The following is a 21,832-nucleotide window of genomic DNA, read 5'->3' as shown; positions in this document are numbered from 1 at the left end:
GCAACACATCATGACATAGTCTAAAGAAACTGCTGAGAAACAGAGTTATTGATATTAGTCTGGAACGGGTTACAAAGCCACTTCTAAGGTTTTGGAGCTATTATCCTCAAGTTGAGGAAACTTGGAACAACCTGTGGTCAGTTGTGAACCTTCCCGAGAGTGGTTGGCCTGCCATTATTATGTTGCATTGGCAACCCATTGACAAGGTCACAAAAGAACCCAAAACATCTAAAGAACTGCAGTCTTCACTTGCCTCATTTGGTGTCAGTGTTCATGATTCAGCAACAACAAAGAGACCAAGCAAAAATTGCATTTATGGAAGCATTCCAAGGTTAAAACCACTGCTGACCAATAAGATCACAAAATGACTTTTTCAGATAGGGCCAGGTAGGTTTGGATTTTATTCCCCCTTAATACATGAAGTCCCTGTTAGTATTGACTCAGGTTGTAGTACTCTAATATGATTTGTTTGATGATTTGAAACATTGAATTGTATGCCCTCATATTGCTCAAGATAGCAAATGGCTCAATAGAGAGTAGAGTAAGAAGACAATCCTACCTGCCAGGAAATTATGAATTTAAAACCTGTTTCAGCGTTGAGACTCAGAACAAAGAAAAACAAATGAGAATGTTATATTTATATCTTTGTGTCACAGTCAGAGTGTTGAGTTGGATATTTTTGGATCAAAGCACTGTTTTCTATTTTAGCAATGAAATCTGACATTGCACATAAGATTTTTAGGTGTTTATTAGTCATGAGATACAAGTATAAGATATGAATAAAGGGCTCATAGAAATTAAACAAATCACTTTGGATTTTATCAACCTTATAAGCAGTTTTCTACCATATATTAGGAGTATTACTCCAAACACATATCTTCTACAGTATAATCTAATATCGTTTTCTGTGTCCCCGTGTGTGCCCCCTCCAGTGTTTCAGCAGCAGGCTGTCCACAGCCCTCTGGAGCAACAGAAGCAGAAACAGAAGCAGGGTAGCAGTGGAGGACCTGTCGCCTGCCAGAACTGTGGAAAGCCCTGCAAAGGGGAGGCACTCCGAGTTCAGAATAAACACTTTCACATTAAGTGTTTCATCTGCAAAGGTATGTAACACCAAATCAGAGCCACAGCCAAGACATAATGCAGATGCATGAACTGCACAATGAGATGGGATGTTACAAAAATGTTTTTGCAATATTGTGTGTGTTAATGTGCATATTGCAGCACATATCCTGGTCAATAGTCACTCCAAGAATCCTCACAGCATTACTGGAGGCCAGGGTAATGCCAGCAATGCCAGTATCTAGTTAGACACCGTGTGGCTGAGATTTAGAGGACTGAATAAAAAAGCATTGGTTTATCGTTTTTCTATGTACTGTGATAGCACATCTACAGTTGAGCAATACAGTCATTATTAATGGATTGGTCAAAGCTAACCAGCTGTGTGTGTGTGTGTGTGTGTGTGTGTGTGTGTGTGTGTGTGTGTGTGTGTGTGTGTGATTGAGGGGTAGGGTGGGAGTGAGGGGATTTTTTCTTTGTACATATAATCTGGGAGGGTAGCTGCAAGTGTCAGAAACTTGAAATGTGAGCATGTTCCATTTGTGTGTATGTGTGTGCTTGTGGGTGGGTGGTGGATGTTTTTGTTTTTTCTTTTCACATGTGACTTTGAGTGTGTATTTTCACCACTCCCAGGCCAGACTCCCAGCTCGATTCTTGTGTCAGACTGCTGTTGTTGTCAACACACGCTCCGGTTGCTAGGCAATGGTTGGGGTCGCTAAAGTGTCGGCAGCTTCCTGGAGTTTAATCTTACACTGACCAGCAGACTCCCTGTCTGTACATTTACGCCCCGCCATTACCACTACCTCCATCTTTAACTCTGTTATCAGGTGATAAAGTGGCAGTGTTTGCAGTGCCATCACAAGATTATAAGTGTACTGCACTCAGTGGTCAGCTTGTTTTTGTTTAACTTAACAGATGATTCCTTTTTATTGCAAGTTGTAGCTTAGATTTAGCATTTAGTTGTAGCATAGTTTTGGCCATTATTGTTGTGTAGACCAACACTGCATATTATGGTGCATGCTACAGACTACTGTATTTATAGCCTGTATGGCACAAAATAGTTAATAAAAATGTCATCTTTGTGGCTATTAATTTAAAAAGTCTGATTTGTCAATAATGACAGCATCTATTAAGCTGTCACGCTTTACTGATTGAGCTGTTCCTTCATGAAGAGCTTTTATGATTGGTTTGAAAAAAATGAGCAAATTGAGGTGATTCATGCCAAGTATTCAGTGAGTATGCTAATACCAACACACAACAGTCAGAGGAGCTATGTAAGGGTTCTCTTTACCCCACCCAAAAGTGCTTGGCGGTTCCTCCCATCTATAAATCTAAAGCATGACCACATAAATTCGATTTCCAACGAATCTGGCCTGTTAAATGTGCTGATTATCCCAGCATTGTGAGCCCTAGGTGGGGAGTCAGGTTCGGTTAGTTATTAAAACTTCCAGATGTGGAATGATAGGAGTTTGAAACGTTTGAGTATGCCAATAAAATAAACCATAGCAGGCTTAGTGGCAATGGCGCTTGTCAATCCGCAGTTGGAAATTTAACATCAAAGAAAAGAGGAGACACCCAAAGGAGTGGTAGCAGCTTAATTCAACAAAGTGTAATGCTCATTAAGATTTTAGGTTTTTCTCTCAGTGCATGCTTCATGGAAGAGAATCATGGCCCCTGATTTTATTACAGTATTATCATCAGTTGCCTTTAGCCTGGGTGTTAGCCAAGAGGTTAACAGTGGCCAGATCTGAAGCAAGGAAACCTCAAAGCTCAGCTAGCTCTATTTAATATATCAAGATTTCTGCATGTTTATCATAATATACATAGTAGTAACATATATTCAACATATACAACTGACAGTGTGCTTTCAAGTGACAGCAGTTACTTACTAAAGTGATTAAGACAGTACAAGTACCTTCTAATGAATGTATTTCACTATATTTAGACGGGTTTCAAAGATAAGACATCATCAGTGTAATTTGAAACAAAGAGGAGTGACAATATATAGAAACCAGGTGAGGCCCAAATGCCAATCACAAACAAGAGCTTTCATTACATAAAAGGAAACATCTGCAAAAGCCTCAAAGGGTAATGAATGAGAAGATAACCAGAACCATGTGGCATCACTCACTGATAGAAACCAACTGACAGCATATAAAAAATATACTTTTTGAGATATCAACATCAAAATATTATTAACAACTGACATAGAAAAAATATAACAACTTCTGGGGACTGCATTAGACTAAAAACAGAAAAATATTAGAAACAAAATAAGAACTGAATTGAAATCTGTGTCTCATATTGGATCTGTCTCTCTCCCCTCAACCCAAGCTGGTGATAGATGCCCCTCCCAATGCCTAAATCTGCTGGAGGTTTCTTCTTGTTAAAATTTGTAAGAATTAAACTAAAGTTTTTCCTTCCCATTATCGTCAAGTGCTGGCTGATTGGGGTAGTCTTTTTTCTGTATTATTATGGAGTCTTTACCGCATTGAGGAAACTGTAATTTGTTGCTATATAAATAAATTGAATGCGGTTGGACCAGATAAGCTAATTTTCTGAAACACTTCACTGGATTCACGTAACCCTCCAAGTTGAAGATGAATCATTGAAAATCATATGTGGCATATGTGGGATAAAGTCCCACATAGAACTTTAATCGTCTTAAATATATTTTTAAAGAAAAGAAAAGGACTTTGTCCTTTTCTTATTTTATTATAAACATTTGACAAACATCCCAACCACCCACCCCCTTCATTAGTGATGAGCACTAATTGGTGTTTTTATTGTAGCTTCCAGCAACACCTAAGTGTGTGCTTGAGGAAGTGTGAAGACTGTGGCCTTCTGTATATCCTGTTTTGTCTGTGTCTCATATATCTTTAATCTAGCAGTGAGACCCCATCAACAGCAGACAGCTGCAGACAATACGACCTGGCCGAACAGCTCAGACAGACATTTATCCCCTTTCTGTTTTTACTCGCTTGAATGGCCATCACATCATCCAAACAGCATTTGAATACAGCGGGGAATACTCAAATGTGAAAATATGTGGACACACCCTAAAACAGATAAATGAGAAGTGTTAGGAAGTCCGCAGCTAAGAAACAGAGGGAAACTGAACATGTGCTTTACAGGAAATTTTTTTTTGCTTTAAATTATGCCATTCAGTAGCTTCAGAACATTTTTTTCAAACTTTTTCATAGTTCTAGTAAATGTTAAATATATTTCTCCCTTTTTTCTGTATCAAATCTGCAAGAGCTAAGGCCCATTGCAGTTCTTCCTTTTAGGGTCTATTTTACCTCCTGTGTAGTATATAGTTTCCCAGCATATACTGCGAATTGTCCCAATGTGTGCCAACATGTTCTCATCCCAAAACGTAACATACCGACACTATGTGACAAATCGTTGGTATGTTACGCTTTCGGCGGACAAAATGTCTGCACGTTATTTATTCAGAGACATGAGAACCGTTTGGAATGAACCTAGAGATCTACATTTATTTTACATTCTGATCATCAATCGCTTTGGAAAACACTATGAGATACGGTTACGGTTATGGTTAAGGTTAGGGTTAGGGCTGAAATACACGGCTGGAGCGTGTGTTACCACCACAAGTGTCATTCTGTTGGATTCCATCCACAATCTGGAGCGTGTCATAGGAACTATAAGACACCTCGGGATGTGACAAATTGTTGGTATGTTATGCACTGGGAATGAGAATGCCCTCAAGTGTGCATTGTGTTGTCTAACACACACAATTTAAATAGTATTAGTCGTATACAACATAGAACTTAGTGAAAGATTAGATTTACAGAATAAACCAACAGCAGGGATCGCAAAATCGCTACCCCGACGTCCCGGAGCTAGCGATATCTCCGGTCGGGCGACGAAAATCTATCTCAGCAGCGCCCGTCGGGTTATCATATAGCTAGCTCCGGCTATTACTACAAAAATAAACTACTTGCTTACCAATATCATTATTTGAATAAATAAACCGAGTCCAAAGTCATTAAGAAGCAGGTTACAATGGGGTTTCCACTCTGTGTTGTATGCAATTACAGCCTTTACGCAGAGTGTTTTGACATATTTATGGACTGCATTGTTTTTTTTGTACAATTACCCAACCAGTCTGTGCTTCTTCCTGGAAGTAAATAGACGGTGCTGGCCACATGTTAAGGTCCTCGCAGTCCAGTCATTGATGTTATAATAGCAGATGGTTGTGATGTTCTCAGTTGGGTGTTGGCTATTGAATTGTCTCCTTCTTGGAAGCCAACTAACCAGAACATATTTAGGGGAAGTGTGTGCGTGTGTGTGCATCAGTTCAATGACCGGCCCAATGGCTGGGGGAGCTGACCTCAAGCACATGTGTATTAGGGGTGCTATTGGGAGGGTGGACGGACGGTGTGGAAGTGTTCACCTTCAAGTAGAAAATAGACCTCCCTCGTCTGTACAGCAAGCATTTAACGTATTAGAATAATCAACCTTGGATTTTCTTTCCCAAGTACAATTCAATTAGCCTGCAAAAAAATCAGTGTAAGCAGACTGAAGATGCTATAGTTAAGGTTGTGAAATGGATTGGTATTGACAATGTCCTACCCACACCCCAACGATCCCACCCCACACGTGTGCATGAAGCGCCTTGAGGCAACAGTTGTTGTGATTTGGCGCTATATATAAATAAAGTTGAATTGAGTGGTGATTCATTGTAAAACACAAGCTGCAGTCAGGGTCTTACATTTATAGCAGCGAGCACATGCCACATGTATATTTAACCCTGATCACACACAAAGAGTCAAGGTCACCTTCTTGTAACGACACAGCATGTCAGTATATAGGGCCTCTGAGGATGAAGGATGTATAAAGATAGAACATCTTAATTTTTTTTGGAAAAACACACACACAAAATCCCAAAACAGTACTTGGGTACATTACTTGTGAACATTTGAAAACGGATTTTCTTGAAACTGGTCTTAATTCAAACTGTAAAAAATATTGTGGGTGAATGCAATAAGTGGATGCAATCTTGACTGAAAGCTATCTTTTCTGATACTATTTCGAGCTTCATTGAAATAACACAAACCACAAATTATCAAAAGATTACAGGTCTTGTAAGCTTAGTGTTTTCAATGTTAGTTTACCAATTGCTGAAGAGTTCATGAGTATATCCAGAACACATAAGAGAAGGGTTGCAGCCAATCTGGAGCTCCATAGTAGGCAGAAACATGTGACCTGAATAGATACAGTGGAAATCGCGCAAGTCTATCGTAAAGGCTAGGACAGAGTCAGCCATATGCTGCATGGCTGAGAGCAGCTATCTTGGGTTCGAATCCAACCTATGGCCGTCTGTGTTCCCTGCTCTCACTCCCTCAGCTTTCCTGTCATTTTTCAATTTACCGTTTCAAATAAAGCTGTAAAAAGCCCAAAAAAACCAACATGGAACCCTAACCATACTGTGTGTGGAGGTCCACACCTGTTATTGCCACTGTGGAGCTCCATAGTGGCTGCAGCCAGGTGCTCTTGACACATAAATGTTAGCTTTGTTTGTTTTTCCTTTGAGAAAAATATCTGCCTTCTTAGCTGCACTATACACAGCTAAGATTTTATGGTAGTTGTTAACTCTTTCTTTTATCTTTTACTTTGTGGCATGCAGCTTAGCTTTTTGTACTTAATTAGGAGGCGGCTGTTGCTAGCCGGTGAACCAAAACAGTGGGGAGTTGGGCTGAACAACTAAACGATGAGCCAACAAAGGTTAAGGTTAAAGTTGCCTTACAAAACTGTAAAATCTGTAAAGATTTAAACAGTCGCTTTGTTCATTCAGTGGGCTGGTTTCAGTCATTATGCAAATGTAAAATGGTAAATGGCATGTATTTGTATAGCGCTTTACTTAGTCCCTAAGGACCCCAAAGCGCTTTACACTACATTCAGTCATTCACCCATTCACACACATACAAAATGTACTGTTTATAAGATTGGGGAAACCTGCAGTCAGCTGAGACTGAAGAAGTCCATAGGATGGGTGACGAAACGTTTCTCCCACTGAAAACACTACGTCCAGATGAACAGAATCAACTTTGGAGATAAGCAGAATGTTATTTCATATCTATATCAACAATGCAGCTTCAAATCAGAAGTGAGTCAAAAAAAGACCACAATCTGATTAGCGAGTCAGTTAGCCATTGCTAGCCGTCTTTTATTTCGTTGTGTCAAAATTAAATATATTTAGGACATTTTTAATATTTTTAGTAGGATATTTTTAGGATACCCAGCATTATTTTTGACTTGGTTTCTTCTCCAGAGTTTTAAATCTGTTACTTTTCTCTCTCACTAGACCTCACTTGTACATGAGAAAACAGATGCACCATATTTTATTTATAGACCACAACAGGGTAAGTTGGTTGTACATCCATCCATTCCGTTCGAGGAAAAGCTAAACAGACCTCATTTAGCATGAGGGAAGCACATTCACAACACACTGAATTCCTCTCAAGTCATTTGGAGTTACGCAAGTGCCTTCACTATGCATGAGATAAGCCTTCAGAGACAGAAACAGTCTTGTTTTTGTAAAGTAATATCTGTCAGCCAGAAGACATTGTAAGCATCTTTCTACTGTAGTGTAACCCGTAAACCTACATCACGCTGACATATTGAGAGCAGGTAGCTTTCTTGATGTTGTTATTGCTTCTAATTATGACATAGATATTCCATGCTTATGGTGTGTGGTGTGTCAGAGGATTAAAAGGATTAATGTGCAAACAGACGCACTTCTGTGTAGCCCGAGCTAAAAAGTTGAAAACCTCTTGTATTTGTTGCAGTTTTTTGTTTTTGCAGTTCAGCGCCCGGACATGTTCTGTTCTTATCAGCTGAGTCTCAGGACAACGTGTCTAATAAGATGCATCGTGATCTCATCTTCTTTGGTCCGAGTCCAGTGAAAACACCCACAAACTCACCTTCTGTTGTCATGGAGATTAGATGATTCTAAAATGACACCATTTTTGTTCTTCTGAGTTCAGAGTTCAGAGTTCAAGGCTAATTCTGACACTTTCATGTGGCTGTTAACACTTTCTTGTTTTTTTTACATTTTTGGTCACATCAATTAAAACACCAGTTTTTCTTTAACTCCATGGAAAAAGATGGAAAGCATTTCTGTATTACTTTATAACAAGTTACAGTTTTACCAAGTACACCACTGATGTTAGAATTCTAAATATGGACAAATCAGTTTACTGATTTTTATTTCCATGTCTACTGAGTTTATTCAACTTTATTTGGCTTTCAACATATGCCCCACCCCCTGCATTCGTAATACACATTCCAGTTTGCAATGAGACGGTATGTCATGTAGTCAGGCAAAAACCTTTTGATCTGCATTAGAGGCAAGTTTACAGTAACTTTGAGTAATCTGCAATATATGAACTATGTTACTCTGCTTCCCATTAAACAAATAACATACAACGATTTAGTGTGCTGTCACCTTTAATGTTTTGTGGAAGAGTTATCCATGAAGGATGAGCTCATAAAGACTCAAGTGTTGAGCTGCTTAAGCAAAAAAGTTATGATACAGAGAGGAGAAAAGCCTGTGTGCCAACTGGCAGTGTAGGTATAAATACACAGGGATTGAAAGATGAGCTGATGGGAAACAGCATTTAGGACTGAGTGAGGACGTCTGTTTCTCTATAGGTTTCTGCCCACTATGTCTCTTTCTATGTTGCTTAATAGCAAAGCTGTTTTCTTGTTTTATTTTCTCTCACAGTCTCAAGTCTGTCAGTCTAAAGTCTTACTTCAAGACTTATGTCATTTGAAAAAATTCTGAATCAAGCCTCATGTGTATTAAAGGACATTTACATTAAGTCTCAACGATTCTGAGTTCCTAAACCTTAAATGTCTCATAGAAGTCCACATCATTTCTGAAGACTCAAGTCCGAAGTCTTTTAAAAGCAGTCTTAAGTCATTTATAAACAGTCTCTTAGCTGTTCTTTCCCAATTTAACTGAATCACACGAAACCTGTTCTAAATCCTAATGTTCGTAGAATTACTTGAGTCCTGTTGTCCTTTTGGTGTTGGACGAAAAGGACAAAAGCTCCTTGTGTAGTGTCTTTGTGGGCACTTGGCTTCCAAATTTTATACTGACTGTCTCAGAGCATTTCAAAAGAGGCTTTGCTGAATTATTGTTTCTGTGGTTATATTTTATTCCTCGAAACATGACTCCACCTATCCATCCACTCAGAGTTACCATGTAGTGGTGTTTATTCCATCAAATCTGAGCATTATCTCATTGTAGACAGGTTGCCAAATTTCTGAACCGGATGAAAGGGAATTGATTGCAGCTGCTGGAAAAGTTTGTCTTCCTGCGAAAACATTCCTGCTTGTATTGTTGTTTTATTAGCACATCATAAGCCCTGGTAGAGCTTGATGAAAAAAAGAGAAATTGTGCAAATGCTCCACAAAAGTTATCCAACGTATCATTCAGAATCAGAATCACAGTAAAAGGTTGTAGTTTTAGTTTAATGTATGTCAGTGAAGAAAATTATTGCTGTACCCAGTGGGCTAAACCTCCTTTCAAGCTCATCCCCAGGCCTGGTTCCAGAGTGGGACCCTGGTATCCCTGTTCCTGGATCCTTTGATATTTACGTAGAGGGTCATGTGAAAAAGTCTTCTTTTGTTTTGTTTTTTTTGACAAAGTTGCCTTGAGAGACCCCACAAAAAGCCCCTAGTAGCACTTGGACACACCTCTACCACACTAAGGTGGCGATTTACAGAGGATACTTTTTTCTTTTTGTTAATGTTTTTAAAAAGCAAAATGAATGCAGACATTTTTTTGTTTAATATGTTTATTTTGATTAAATTTATGTGATAACAATAAAAAACATATACTGATTTGAGCACATGAGGGACGCTGGTCATTAACCAGTTAATGACAGAAACTTAGGCTTGGTTAAATTTACTGGTTTGACCTGTCTACCAGTGAAATGGATCTTAATTACCACTGGAAAAACTCATCAACACTGTTTTTATGCAAGTTTGCTGACACACATCTTCCAATGTTCATGCAAGTATGTGTGTGAATTTGTGCTAAGAGCATGCGCTAGAGACATGGACAAAAGCACAGCCATGAATACTCATGCAATGAAGCTCCTGGTTCACAGTTTTTGTGCTGATGTTAAGAGCAGAAGAAGTTATTAAGTCAGCAGAGCATTAGCTATTTCTCATCCACTATGTCCCTCTGTACTCAGCAACATCACTCTACAACTTTACGTGGTCTGCCACTTGGTCCTTAAAAGCTTCCACTTTGCATCAATGCTGCTTACAATTGATGATGGAATATCCGGGAGGGAAGAAATTTCACAAACTGACTTGCTATTATAGTGGCACGCTCGAGTTCAGTGAGCTCTTTAGTACCAAACATTCTTTCACATTCTTTTGTAAAGGCAGACTGCATGGATAGGTGCTTGATGTTATACACTTGTTGCAATGGAATTTACAAAACACCTTAATTCAAAGATAAAGAGGTGTGGCACTTTTGTCCATATAGTGAACTTTTGGACATCCCTGCAAGTTTAAGTGTGTAAAGGTTCACTGAGCAGTGTCCAGGCATGACACAAAGCAGCACAAACTTCTATCATGTGTCTTTCCTGTTGTTTTTTCCAGAAAGAAAGAATTGGGGGGAAAGGCAGGAGGGGTTTTGTTTTTGCTAATGGAGAGGAAAAACAAAGCGAAGCTTTCCCTCAGGGCATAGCAGCTCTGTGATGTCATATGGTTGCTATGTTTGCTGTGTGTAATCAGGGTGAGATCCTGTCATGTTTTGTTCAAAGGCAGACAAACAGACACGGTTCATTATTTGCACACGGGCTAATAACACACCCATGCTCACGTGACCCTACTGAAGAAAACAATCAGACGTCTCAAACTGGCTCTGCGTACCACAATACCGTGTCTTTCTTTTACTTTAAACTCTGTGGATTTTTCTGACTTTGTTTTATAAAAGTAATATAAAAGAGATTAATTATAAAAGTATAGAAGTGGCTGTCTAGATTTAGATTAAAACTTTACCCTCGTCTCTTAAACTAACTTGTTGAGTTCCCATTCTAATGGTGCATGCAGATTTGTCTTTGAGCATAGAGCATACATTTTGAAGTTAGGAAGACTTTGTGTTGCATCCACCACCAGTTTGGATGATTTTGTTTTTTTGTTTTTTTTATGCGCCCTAATTTCATTGCTGGGTTGTTCACAGGTTGTGAATCAGCTGATTGGTGGGTGTGTTGCATGTGACTGATGTGTATTTTCCCAGTGAGGTGGTTTTTTTAAAGTTAATTCCCCTACTTTGTTTTCTCCACATTTCTTGTATTTCTAGGGTGTAGCATTTAATAAAGTGGATGCCTAACAGGTTTCTGATATGTTGTTTTAGATCTCTGAAAAATGCAAATTCATTCACTATCATCCAAAGTTTCCACGGTTGTTTATTTTGGCCTTTTGTGGAGCTGTTACTAACTGAGGTTAAGTTATTTTTAAATAAATAGCCAAGGGATAACAAGGCAATATCTTCTGCCTCTTTCACTGTGAGCAATAAAATTCTAGTATAAAATTCATTTGTTTTTCATATCTTTGTTTTGTTTACTATACAGTCCTATGTCTGTTGAATTAAACCTATACACTATATATTCATTTGGCTTGCTTTTAAAAACTGATAATTAAGGAAAAAAGGGAGAACAAATTCTGATGTCTGGTTCTTTTCCCTTTTTTTATCCATTTGGTTATTTCCTAATTCCACCCTTCCCTACATGTTTCTTGTCTCCTGGCTATAACCTCTGACTATTTAGAATTAGAATTAGAATTAGAATTCAACTTTATTGTCATTGCACATGCACAGGTACAGGGCAACGAAATGCAGTTTGCATCCATCCAGAAGTGCTTTAGTGATATAGATATATTACAATATATATTAGCAATAGGGCTGCCACGATTAGTCGACTAGTCACGATTACGTCGACTATCAAAATCGTCGACGACTGATTTAATAGTCGACGCGTCATTTGAAGCTTTGTAAGATCCCAAAAGCAGGAATAAGTAGCAGGATTTAAGAGTGTAATAACGGACTGAAACAGAAGATGGCAGCACTGCATGTACAAGGATGCCAGCTGCCGTTAAACCCCGAAGAAGAAAAAACTGTGTCCCAGAATTCATAGCGCGGCCCAGCGCAGTTGTCAACAATGGCGGCAGCTAGTTAGTTTTAATCTTACTCTTATTATTCTTTCTGGGTCACAAAATAAACGTTTAACATATTTTCAGGCGAGAATGTAGCTGTGTAAACCTCAAATATCTGCTCAGTTTATCAAGACACCACATATTTTCAAAAGCGCTCCGACGTTTTCGGAGGCGTCTGTTACCCACTAGCTCGATAACTAGCCGGGGGCCATGAGAGCACCGGACTCCCGGCAGATCGTTTTCAAACCCACCGCCCTACTCAGGTTAAACATATACAAGTCACTTAGATAACTTAAAAATGTTATTGTTTGGCTTTTTTCAGTATTTTATTTGTTCCTGAGTAAATCGGCTGAGTTTATTAAACTCCACCGAAACAATCTGCACATTTAATTAGAATTCAATTAACTATCATCTTGTCTTTATTTTTAGTTAGCACAGACCTTAAACACTTAAAGCTGTAAGCTAATGATAGTTATATAAGAGCAGATGCTGCTGGTGCAATAAGCTGTACTTTTACGTTCAATGGATGATGATCTGATTAGTCGACTAATCGCAAAAATAATCGGTGACTAGTCGACTATCAAAATAATCGTTTGTGGCAGCCCTAATTAGCAATAATATAGATATGTGAGTATATTACAGAAATGGGTCTATTATGGTATGTTATAATGTACACGGTATGAAGTATGTTGTGAATATTCTATAACTATAAGTATGTACAGGCTGTAGTGAGTACAAGCTATGTACAGGCTATGAACAGGATATAAATATGAAAAACTATACAGAATATGAAATGAATAACTTTACAGAATCTGAGATATACAGCTATACAGAATGGGAACTTTGCAAGTTGTAAACAGTTGTAGGATTAAAGATTATTGAATGTACAGAATGATTATTTACAGAGCTATACAGTAGTGCAGTTAAGATAAGTGAGATATGTGGATAATTCTACAGAGGCTATATAAAGTGCTAGTGGTTGTGAGTGGTGGTTCAGTCCATGTTATTATTGTGTGTTTGAGGGTACAGTTGTCCATTGTGGGTGTGTGTATGTTCAGTCCATGAGTTTAACATGGGTCAGATGTCAGGAGGCAGAGTTCAGGAGTCTGACAGCTGTGGGGAAGAAGCTGTTCCGGTACCTGGTGGTCTTAGTCCGGAGGCTCCTGTAGCGCCTCCCAGAGGGCAGGAGGGTGAAGAGTCCATGCGATGGGTGACTGGGGTCTTTGATGATTTTCCCAGCCCTTTTCAGACACCGCTTCCTGTAGATGTCTTTTATGGCAGGAAGTGGTGCTCCGGCGATGCGCTGGGCAGTTTTCACGACCCTCTGCAACCCCTTCCGGTCCGAGGCAGAGCAGTTCCCGTACCAGACTGTTATACAGTTGGTCAGGATGCTCTCGATGGTGCAGCGATAGAAGTTCACCAGGATGTCTGAGGACAGGTGGTTCTTCCTCAGAGTCCTCAAGAAGAAGAGGCGCTGGTGAGCCTTCTTGACCAGCTTGGAGCAGTTGGTCGTCCAGGTGAGATCCTCGGAGATGTGGACTCCCAGGAACTTGAAGCTGCTCACACGCTCCACAGCCGTCCCCTTAATGTGGATGGGTGGATGTGGGTCAGCATTCCTCCTGTAGTCCACGATGAGCTCCTTGGTCTTCTCGGTGTTAAGCAGCAGGTTGTTACTGTCGCACCACTCAGCCAGACGATCCACCTCCTCCCTGTAGGCGGCCTCATCGTTGTCACTGATGAGGCCAATCACCGTGGTGTCATCTGCAAACTTAATGATGGTGTTGGAACCATCAGCAGGTCTGCAGTCGTGGGTGAAGAGGGAGTAGAGGAAAGGGCTCATCACACAGCCTTGTGGTACACCGGTGTTCATTGTGATGGTAGATGAGCAGTGGTTATCCAGCCGGACATGTTGGGAGCGGTTGGTCAAGAAGTCCAGTAACCATTTGCAGATGAGGGAACTGATGCCCAGATCTGTCAGTTTCCTGATGAGTTGTGAGGGGTGGATTGTATTGAATGCTGAACTGAAGTCTATAAACAGCATTCTGGCGTAGGTGTTGTTGTTGTCCAGGTGTGAGAGGACAGAGTGCATTGCGATGGAGACTGCATCCTCTGTGCTCCTGTTCTGGCGGTATGCGAATTGGTGGGGGTCCAGGGTGGGGGGGAGACAGGATTTGAAGTGTGCTAGGACCAGTCGCTCTAAGCACTTAGTGATGATGGGGGTGAGTGCTACTGGGCGGTAATCATTGAGGCAAGATGGGTTGGAGTTTTTGGGTATCGGGACGATGGAGGTGGATTTGAAGCAGGCCGGTACCACAGCGTGGGCCAAGGACAGATTGAATATGTCTGTGAGCACTCCTGCAAGCTCCCCAGAACACGCTCTGAGAACACGCCCGGGGATGCCATCAAGGCCTGCAGCCTTGTGGACATTGATCCTGCTCAGCACCGCTCCTACATCGGTGGGGGAGAGAGTCAGAGGTTGGTGGTCTGGCGTCACATCTGCTTTGGTTGTGGTTGTGGGGTTCCCTCGCTCAAAACGAGCATAAAAGTTGTTGCGCTCGTTGAGGAAGGAGACATCAGAGGATGCGGGGGAGGGTTTGGTGGTCCTGTAGTCTGTGATGGTCTGGAGTCCTTGCCACATGCGTCGGGGGTTGGAGTTGGAGAAGTGTTCTTCTACCTTCTTTTTGTAATGGTGTTTGGCTTTTTTGATGCCCTTCTTTAGATTAGCCCTGGCTGTACTGTAGGCGTGTGCATCTCCTGACCTAAAGGCAGTGTTGCGGGCCTTCAGGAGGAGACGAACATCCCGGTTCATCCAAGGCTTCTGGTTGGGGTACATGGTGATCCGTTTCTGGGTGGTGACACTGTCTGTGGTTTCGGAGATGTAATCCAGTACAGATGAGGCGTACTGGTCCAGGTCTGTGTGGGTGAACATATTCCAGTCTGTGTTTTTAAATCTGTCCTGGAGCACTGCGTCTGTCCCCTCTGGCCACACTTTAATTGTCCTCACAGCAGGTTTCACACGTTGGATGAGTGGTGAATACCGAGGTGTGAGGAACAGGGAGAGATGGTCCGATTGTCCAATGTGGGGGAGGGGTGTGGCTTTGTAGGCTCCAGCCAGGTTGGAATACACATGGTCTAAAGTCTTGTCTCCTCTGGTGTGGCAGGAGACATGTTGGTGGAATCTGGGGAGGACTGTCTTTAAGTTGGTGCGGTTGAAGTCGCCAGCAACAATAAAAGCAGCCTCGGGGTGTTTATTCTGGTGTTTGTTAATGGCTGCAGAAAGTTCTTTCATGGCCAACCTAGCATTGGCGTCGGGGGGTATATACACGGCAGTGAGTATGATCGAAGTGAGTTCTCTGGGGAGATAATAAGGTCTGCATTTGACCATTAAAAACTCCGCATTAGGTGAGCAGTGACTCTCAGTAGTAGTGGAGTTCATGCACCAAGCATTGTTAATATAAATGCACAAACCTCCACCTCTGGTCTTGCCGGAGTCATCTGCTAGCCTGTCGGCTCGGTGTGTGTGGCGTCCTGCTAACTCGATAGCATTTTGTTCCTCTCTCTCTTTTTCCAGTATGTGGCTGTGAGCTGGCCCAGGGAGGATTCTTTGTGCGGCAGGGTGACTACATCTGTACTCTGGACTACCAGCGGCTGTATGGAACTCGCTGCTTCAGCTGCCAGGACTTCATCGAAGGGGAGGTCGTGTCCGCGCTGGGCAAGACCTACCACCCACGCTGCTTTGTTTGCACCTCATGCAAGTAAGAAATTAGCATGTGGAGCAGAATGCAAATAACAGATTTCATTTTTTACTTTGGTATTTCCTAAAACTAGCAAGTGGGAGAAACATGGCTTTGAGAGCAGCTTATTCATTAAGCACATAAAGTCGCTGCCATTAATATACTGTGACCTTCTAAGCACCACTAAGCCATGTGTCAATAAATCGGGCCTGCGGCACTTAAAAAAGGAACTTTGCAGTTCTGCTGACTTTCATGACATTAACAGAAAACTGACAAAAGCAACCAAATTTTTGAGACTTTGCAACTGAGATGTGTTTTTGAAAGCATACAATAACGTGAAAAGGTGTCCTGCACATTCTGGTGCATCATCAGAGGCCTTGACTTAACATAAGCAAAGTCATTTGACCAGAACAGTTTATATAAAAATGGTGCTTTAAAAACATTCAATCAAATACTTCTTAAGGATTTGTTGTTTTAAGCGTTGGATGTAGGTGACAAGTGGATAATGAGTTAGCGCTTAAGTCAAAGGCAGTGACGAACTAGGTTTTGCTAGGTTTAGTATAAGGATTTGTGGTGATTAAACTTTAAGACGCTTAAGATTGCATGAACTGCAATGAGTGTCCTTCCAAGCATTTCAGTGCATGTGTATGTCCCTCTCCCCAAGTAGGGGCCAAGTCAGTCTAGGGGAACAAAGATTGTTTTTTAGCAAAAACATGAGAATAGTTCAACCAAATGACTAAAGAATCTGTAATGTTGTGAATAGCAAGCGCAGATGTGGAGTTTGCTAAGGAAGAGATGGATGGACATATGTTTATATACAGACAGGTTTTTTCTTAGTTTTCAAACCCAAAACAAATACAAAGTGATAAAGAGTGAAGACCGTCAGCCTTTAATGTGACGAATTATTAATGTACTCAGCACAATACAGTATGCAGTAACAAGACTGTTTAACATATTTCTTTCTTCAGTGTTGCAGTTTTAAGTTATTTAATTGCTTCTTAGCTTTCAGTAGATTAAAGGTTCTACAATATCTTCTAATTTGACAGGGACAAGTGCTCATTTCTTAGTGGCGATGAGTGAATACAACCGGTAATTTCTTTTTGCTAGCATATAAAGGATTGGTTTGATAGCAGTCGCTGGGTTGACCAATATGCAGAACAAGAGGAAAGTCCAAGTAACTCGTTGAAAATCTAAGACGTAGAACTGTAAGTTTACTTCCCATTTGGGAAGGTCTCTTGGTGTCATTTCTAAACATCTGTAAATTCTGATCTTTGGCTCAATTCATTTCAACTGGTTACAAATACAAGTTATTTGTATATGTCCACACTTTGCCAAAAATCTAGAAGAAAACCCAAAACTGTTTCCTGAAATGAGAGGAAATTGGTTAGGGTGTTCAGGAACAACCCAAGGCTCAAGCCTGCCAAGAACTGGAAACTTAAAAAAAAATTGAACCATTCAGAGAAATCATTAAAAGCTCCAAATTGCCATGACATTCATGCACATGATGAATATATGACACACATATTTAGGTCAGTCCCACCCTTTTGAAGACACTTACCTTTTTACATACTCTTAAGGTAAGAGGACCTTTTTCCCCATTATGTTGGTAATGGGGAAAACCACAACCAATACAGCCTTCGTTCTCACAATATCATACAATTGATTGTCCCAAAAATCAGAACAGAATTGGGGGAAAAGGCTTTTAAAACGCTGCCCCTGCTTCCTGGAATAATCTGCAGAAGGAAATGAAATGATCAGAATTGGTTACCTTGGGAGAGTTGAAGTCTGTCTTAAAGGAACGAGAGAATAACTCTTTTACTCAGTGTGATAGTTTTTAATGTACTCTTAATTTGATCTGTTATTGTATATTTTACACATGTTGGTATGGGATATTGTATTTGTTTTAAATGTTATATACTTACGTGGTAAATGTATTTTGACTTTTGTTGCCATGATGCCAGGTCTCTCTTGGAAATGAGATTTTTAATCTCAATGAGATTTTTTTTTTACCTGGATAAAAAAAGGACTAATAAAAAATTAATAAATGTTTAGCCCTACAAATCCACCGTACCCACAGGTCAACTACTTTTAAATCTTATTTACTGGAGAAATATTGTGTTTCAGAATTCCACTCTCCCATTATAAAGAGAACTCAAAATCGATCTTTACAGATGGAGACATCTCATAAGTATGTTTCGCACATCTCTCTTGGTGTCATTTACAAGCACATAAAGCTATAATAGACATACGTGTATAAATATAGGACACACGTGTCACTGCACACCAAACAGTTGCACTCACCTTTTTCAATCTACGTGCATGCGTCTCCTGTATAGTGTGTCTGTGTGAGAGTGTTGTTTTCCAGGCCCTGAAAGGTAATGGAAGCCTCTCGCAGGCAGGAATTTTAAGTGTGTGGTCAGTCAGTGCAGCCACTTTGCCCATTCCCACAGCTAGTGTAAAGTGTCTTTTGAGCTGGGGGTGGGTTTTCTCTGTGTGTGTGTGTGTGTGTGTGTGTTCATCCGATCATACTTTGGTCATCCCGTTGCTGAACCTGAGATCAGAATGTTCCAGTGTGGTATTTGGAGTTCCCTTACAACAAATGGTGCCTTTGTGATAGTAAATCACACGGGCCTTTTGTGAGCAATATAAAAATGAGGCTAATAGGACAAGTGCTGCTTGAAATGAGACATCATATTGTGATTAGTATATTTTTCGTATGTATGTCACAGTAAAAGGCAGTTATTTAGTAATCGAGCTGTTTTTCATTTTGCTGTCTGGATTTTCTTTATGTGTCTGTGTCTCTCCACATGCAACGGTTTAAAAGTTTAATGTGGGCAGCTAAGTGTTTATATTGGAGTTTTTCCAAGGTGAGTGTGAACAGGAGGTGCAGCTAATGTTAAAATAATGTCCTGCAGTCTGGTATTGTAAGCAGGTAGTCTTTGCATCTTGTAAATAAAACTCACAAAATGCTACTCTCCTGTTCAAACATATAATGATGAGTAAAAAGAAGCATTGCTGGTGTGGATGAATGGCAGTTAAAATTACATATGAGTCAAAACCATTTACAAATAGTGTCACTAAAATAGTGTATTTTAGACAGTAACCTGCTACCAATAAAATGATAAAATGATATTTGTGTAATATTTTAACATAAACATGGTAATATGATGACATTAATGCAGTAATAAACCAATAGCAATGAGGGAAAATGGGTTGATGGGTTTCAGATTTTATGCTTCCATCAACCTAATACCAAGAATTAAACTGTAAGCAAGACTTACAAAAACTCACAATGTCAGGTTTGAAGACATAACTTTTTGTCTATTTATGCATGAGTCATCTTTAATCTCAGCCATTCACAGTCTGCCAGGATGTCTTCCTCCCTCAGTAGCTGGCTGTGTCAGTGTGACAGCAGCTCCTAATATCACATTTCAGAGCTGTAGGAAGCTGCACGTGGCAGCAAGTCAGAGCCCAGCTCTGCCAAGGATCCATCATTCCTTCTGCATTTGACTCGATGACGACGGCAGCTGTTTGTGAAGCAGACTGCACAAACAGCCAGCAGACATTAACATTGTTTCATTGTCATTGCAATAACTCTTTAGCTGTATAATGGCATTTGTCTTTGGCTTGTAAGTGAAGCCAGTGTCCGTGTTGCACCTCTTTCATTTCCTACTAGATATTACAAACAAGAAAAAGTAGAAATTTAAAGATTTGAACATGAGATGTCAAAACAAAGATCTCCATCCAAAACCAATGCACTGACAGCCCACTGTTACAGGTTTTGGGCTTCTGGTGTCTTTCCAGCACATGCTTAAACATGACTGCAGGGATTTATCCACATTCAGACACATCAGCATTAGTGGGATTCAAGGCTGTCGTTTAGGTGATAAGTCCTGGTACTCAGTCACTGTTCCACTTTATCCCGTAGGTGTTGGATAGTGCTCCTAAAAAGAACCCAAGTACACTTCAGCTTAAGGTCATGAACAGATATCCCGTCATTCTCCTTCAGGATGTTTAGGTAGACAGCAGAATTTAATTTTATTCTATTTATGCAGCACCAAATCACAACAACATGCACCTCAAAGTGCTTTATATTGCAAGATAGTCCCTACAATAATACATACAGAAAAAAAGCCAACAGTCATATCAGCCCCTATGGACGAGCACTTTGGCGACAGTGAGAAGGAAAAACTCCCTTTTAACAGGAAGAAACCTCCGGCAGAACCAGGCTCAGGGAGGGGCGGGGCCAATATGCTGCGACCGGTTGGGGTGAGAGAAAGAAGACAGAACAAAAGACATGCTGTGGAAGAGAGACAGAGATTAATAACAAGTGTGATTAAATGCAGAGAGGTCTAAAATTCATGAATTCATGGTTCCATTTATCACAACAAGTCTTTCAGGTCCTGAGGCAGCAAAACAGCTGCCAGACCATCACACTACTAGCACCATATTTTACTGTTGGAATGATGTTCCTTTCCTGAAATGCTGTTACTTTTACACCAGATGTAATGGGACACACACTTTCCAAAAAGTTTAACTTTTGTCTCGTCATTTGAGTATTTTCCCAAAAGTCTTGGGGATCATCGAGATGCTTTCTGGCAAAACTGCGACGAGCTTTTAGGTTCCTTTTGCTCAGCAGTGGTTTTCGTCTTGGAGCCATTTTTGCCCAGTCTCTTTCCTATGGTGGAGTCATGAACACTGACCTTAACTGAGGAAAGTGAGGCCTGCAGTTCTTTGGATGCTGTTCTGGGGTCGCGTCCTTTTGGATGAGTCGTCACTGCACTCCTGGGAACGTTCACCATTGTTCCATGTTTTCGCCATTTGTAGATAATGGAGTCCCACAGCTTTAGAAATGGCTTTATAACCTTTTCCAGCCTGAGAGATCGCAATTATTTTGTTTCTCATTTGTTCTTAAATTCCCTTGGATTACTGCATGATGACTGGGATTTGAGGATCTCCACTGTGTCAGGCAGAACCTGTTTAAGTAAATAGTGGCAAAGAAAATACAGCAGGTTTTTAGAGACTTAAGTCTCTAAATATATGCGTTAACGACTGAACCTGATGTAAATAACCAATAAAAATATCCAACAACAGCTGACAAGCTTAATATATAAACAATTCTTTTGAAAGATTTAGGTTTTCCTTTTAACGGCTATTAAACCAGTTTTACATCAGTCTTCAGGGGATTGCATTTAGTCATAATAGCAGAGAAGAGTAAATAAATACATTAAGTTATATCAGAACATGTAACAATAATTAGTTACATATTTTGAGTAGTAGGCTTAGAGCTTGGGCTTATGACCTCAGCATTTCTAACTTTCTAGAGCGCTCTCTGGCATTTCTTGTGAAAGATATGATGACAGATCCTCCTTACAGGTGAAAGTCATCAGCATAAAAATACTTTCAGGGGTTGGAGGATATTACTGATTGGTCTGTAGGGCCTTCTGAGGAGCCTTTTATGCACCCTGATGGACCAAATTTCATTTCAGAGTAGAACAAACTGTAATGTATCTGTCAAACCCCTCTGATCATCTACTGTTTTTCTCTTTGTTTGTAGACAGCCATTTCCAGCCGGTGACCGAGTGACATTTAATGGGAAAGAGTGTATCTGCCAAAAGTGTACCCAGCCTCTTCCCGCCAACAGCCCTGCACCCATACAGGCTGTCCACAGTCAGTGCTTTTCTCCTCTGTTTGCCTGTTTGAAAGCATAACTCATGCCATAAGTAAACTTCGGATTGTTTGTTCCTTCACTTAAATTGGCACTTTCCTAAATTGTGTTTTCCTCATAGAAAACAAAATGTCCAAAGTTTCTTTTGCCCTTCAACTCAGTTAAATCAAAGAAC

At 40.4% G+C, this 21,832-nt stretch overlaps 1 protein-coding gene across 14 annotated transcripts in view; it reads left to right on the top strand.

The window, feature by feature from the left end:
- Positions 1–21,832, top strand: part of ablim2 (actin binding LIM protein family, member 2) — a 95,445-nt gene that overhangs the window by 33,315 nt on the left and 40,298 nt on the right. For all 14 annotated transcript variants that reach the window (XM_026157954.1, XM_026157972.1, XM_026157993.1 and 11 more), the window contains exons 2-4: positions 933–1,100; positions 15,827–16,010; positions 21,547–21,659. In XM_026157954.1, the coding sequence (XP_026013739.1) occupies positions 933–1,100; positions 15,827–16,010; positions 21,547–21,659 (465 nt within the window). The remainder of the gene's footprint in view (positions 1–932; positions 1,101–15,826; positions 16,011–21,546; positions 21,660–21,832) is intronic.

This window comes from Astatotilapia calliptera, chromosome 3 (assembly GCF_900246225.1).
Source record: "Astatotilapia calliptera chromosome 3, fAstCal1.2, whole genome shotgun sequence".
Taxonomy (NCBI): domain Eukaryota; kingdom Metazoa; phylum Chordata; class Actinopteri; order Cichliformes; family Cichlidae; genus Astatotilapia; species Astatotilapia calliptera.
The sequence above is the reverse complement of the archived record's forward strand: the minus strand, read 5'-3'. Positions and strand labels throughout refer to the sequence as shown.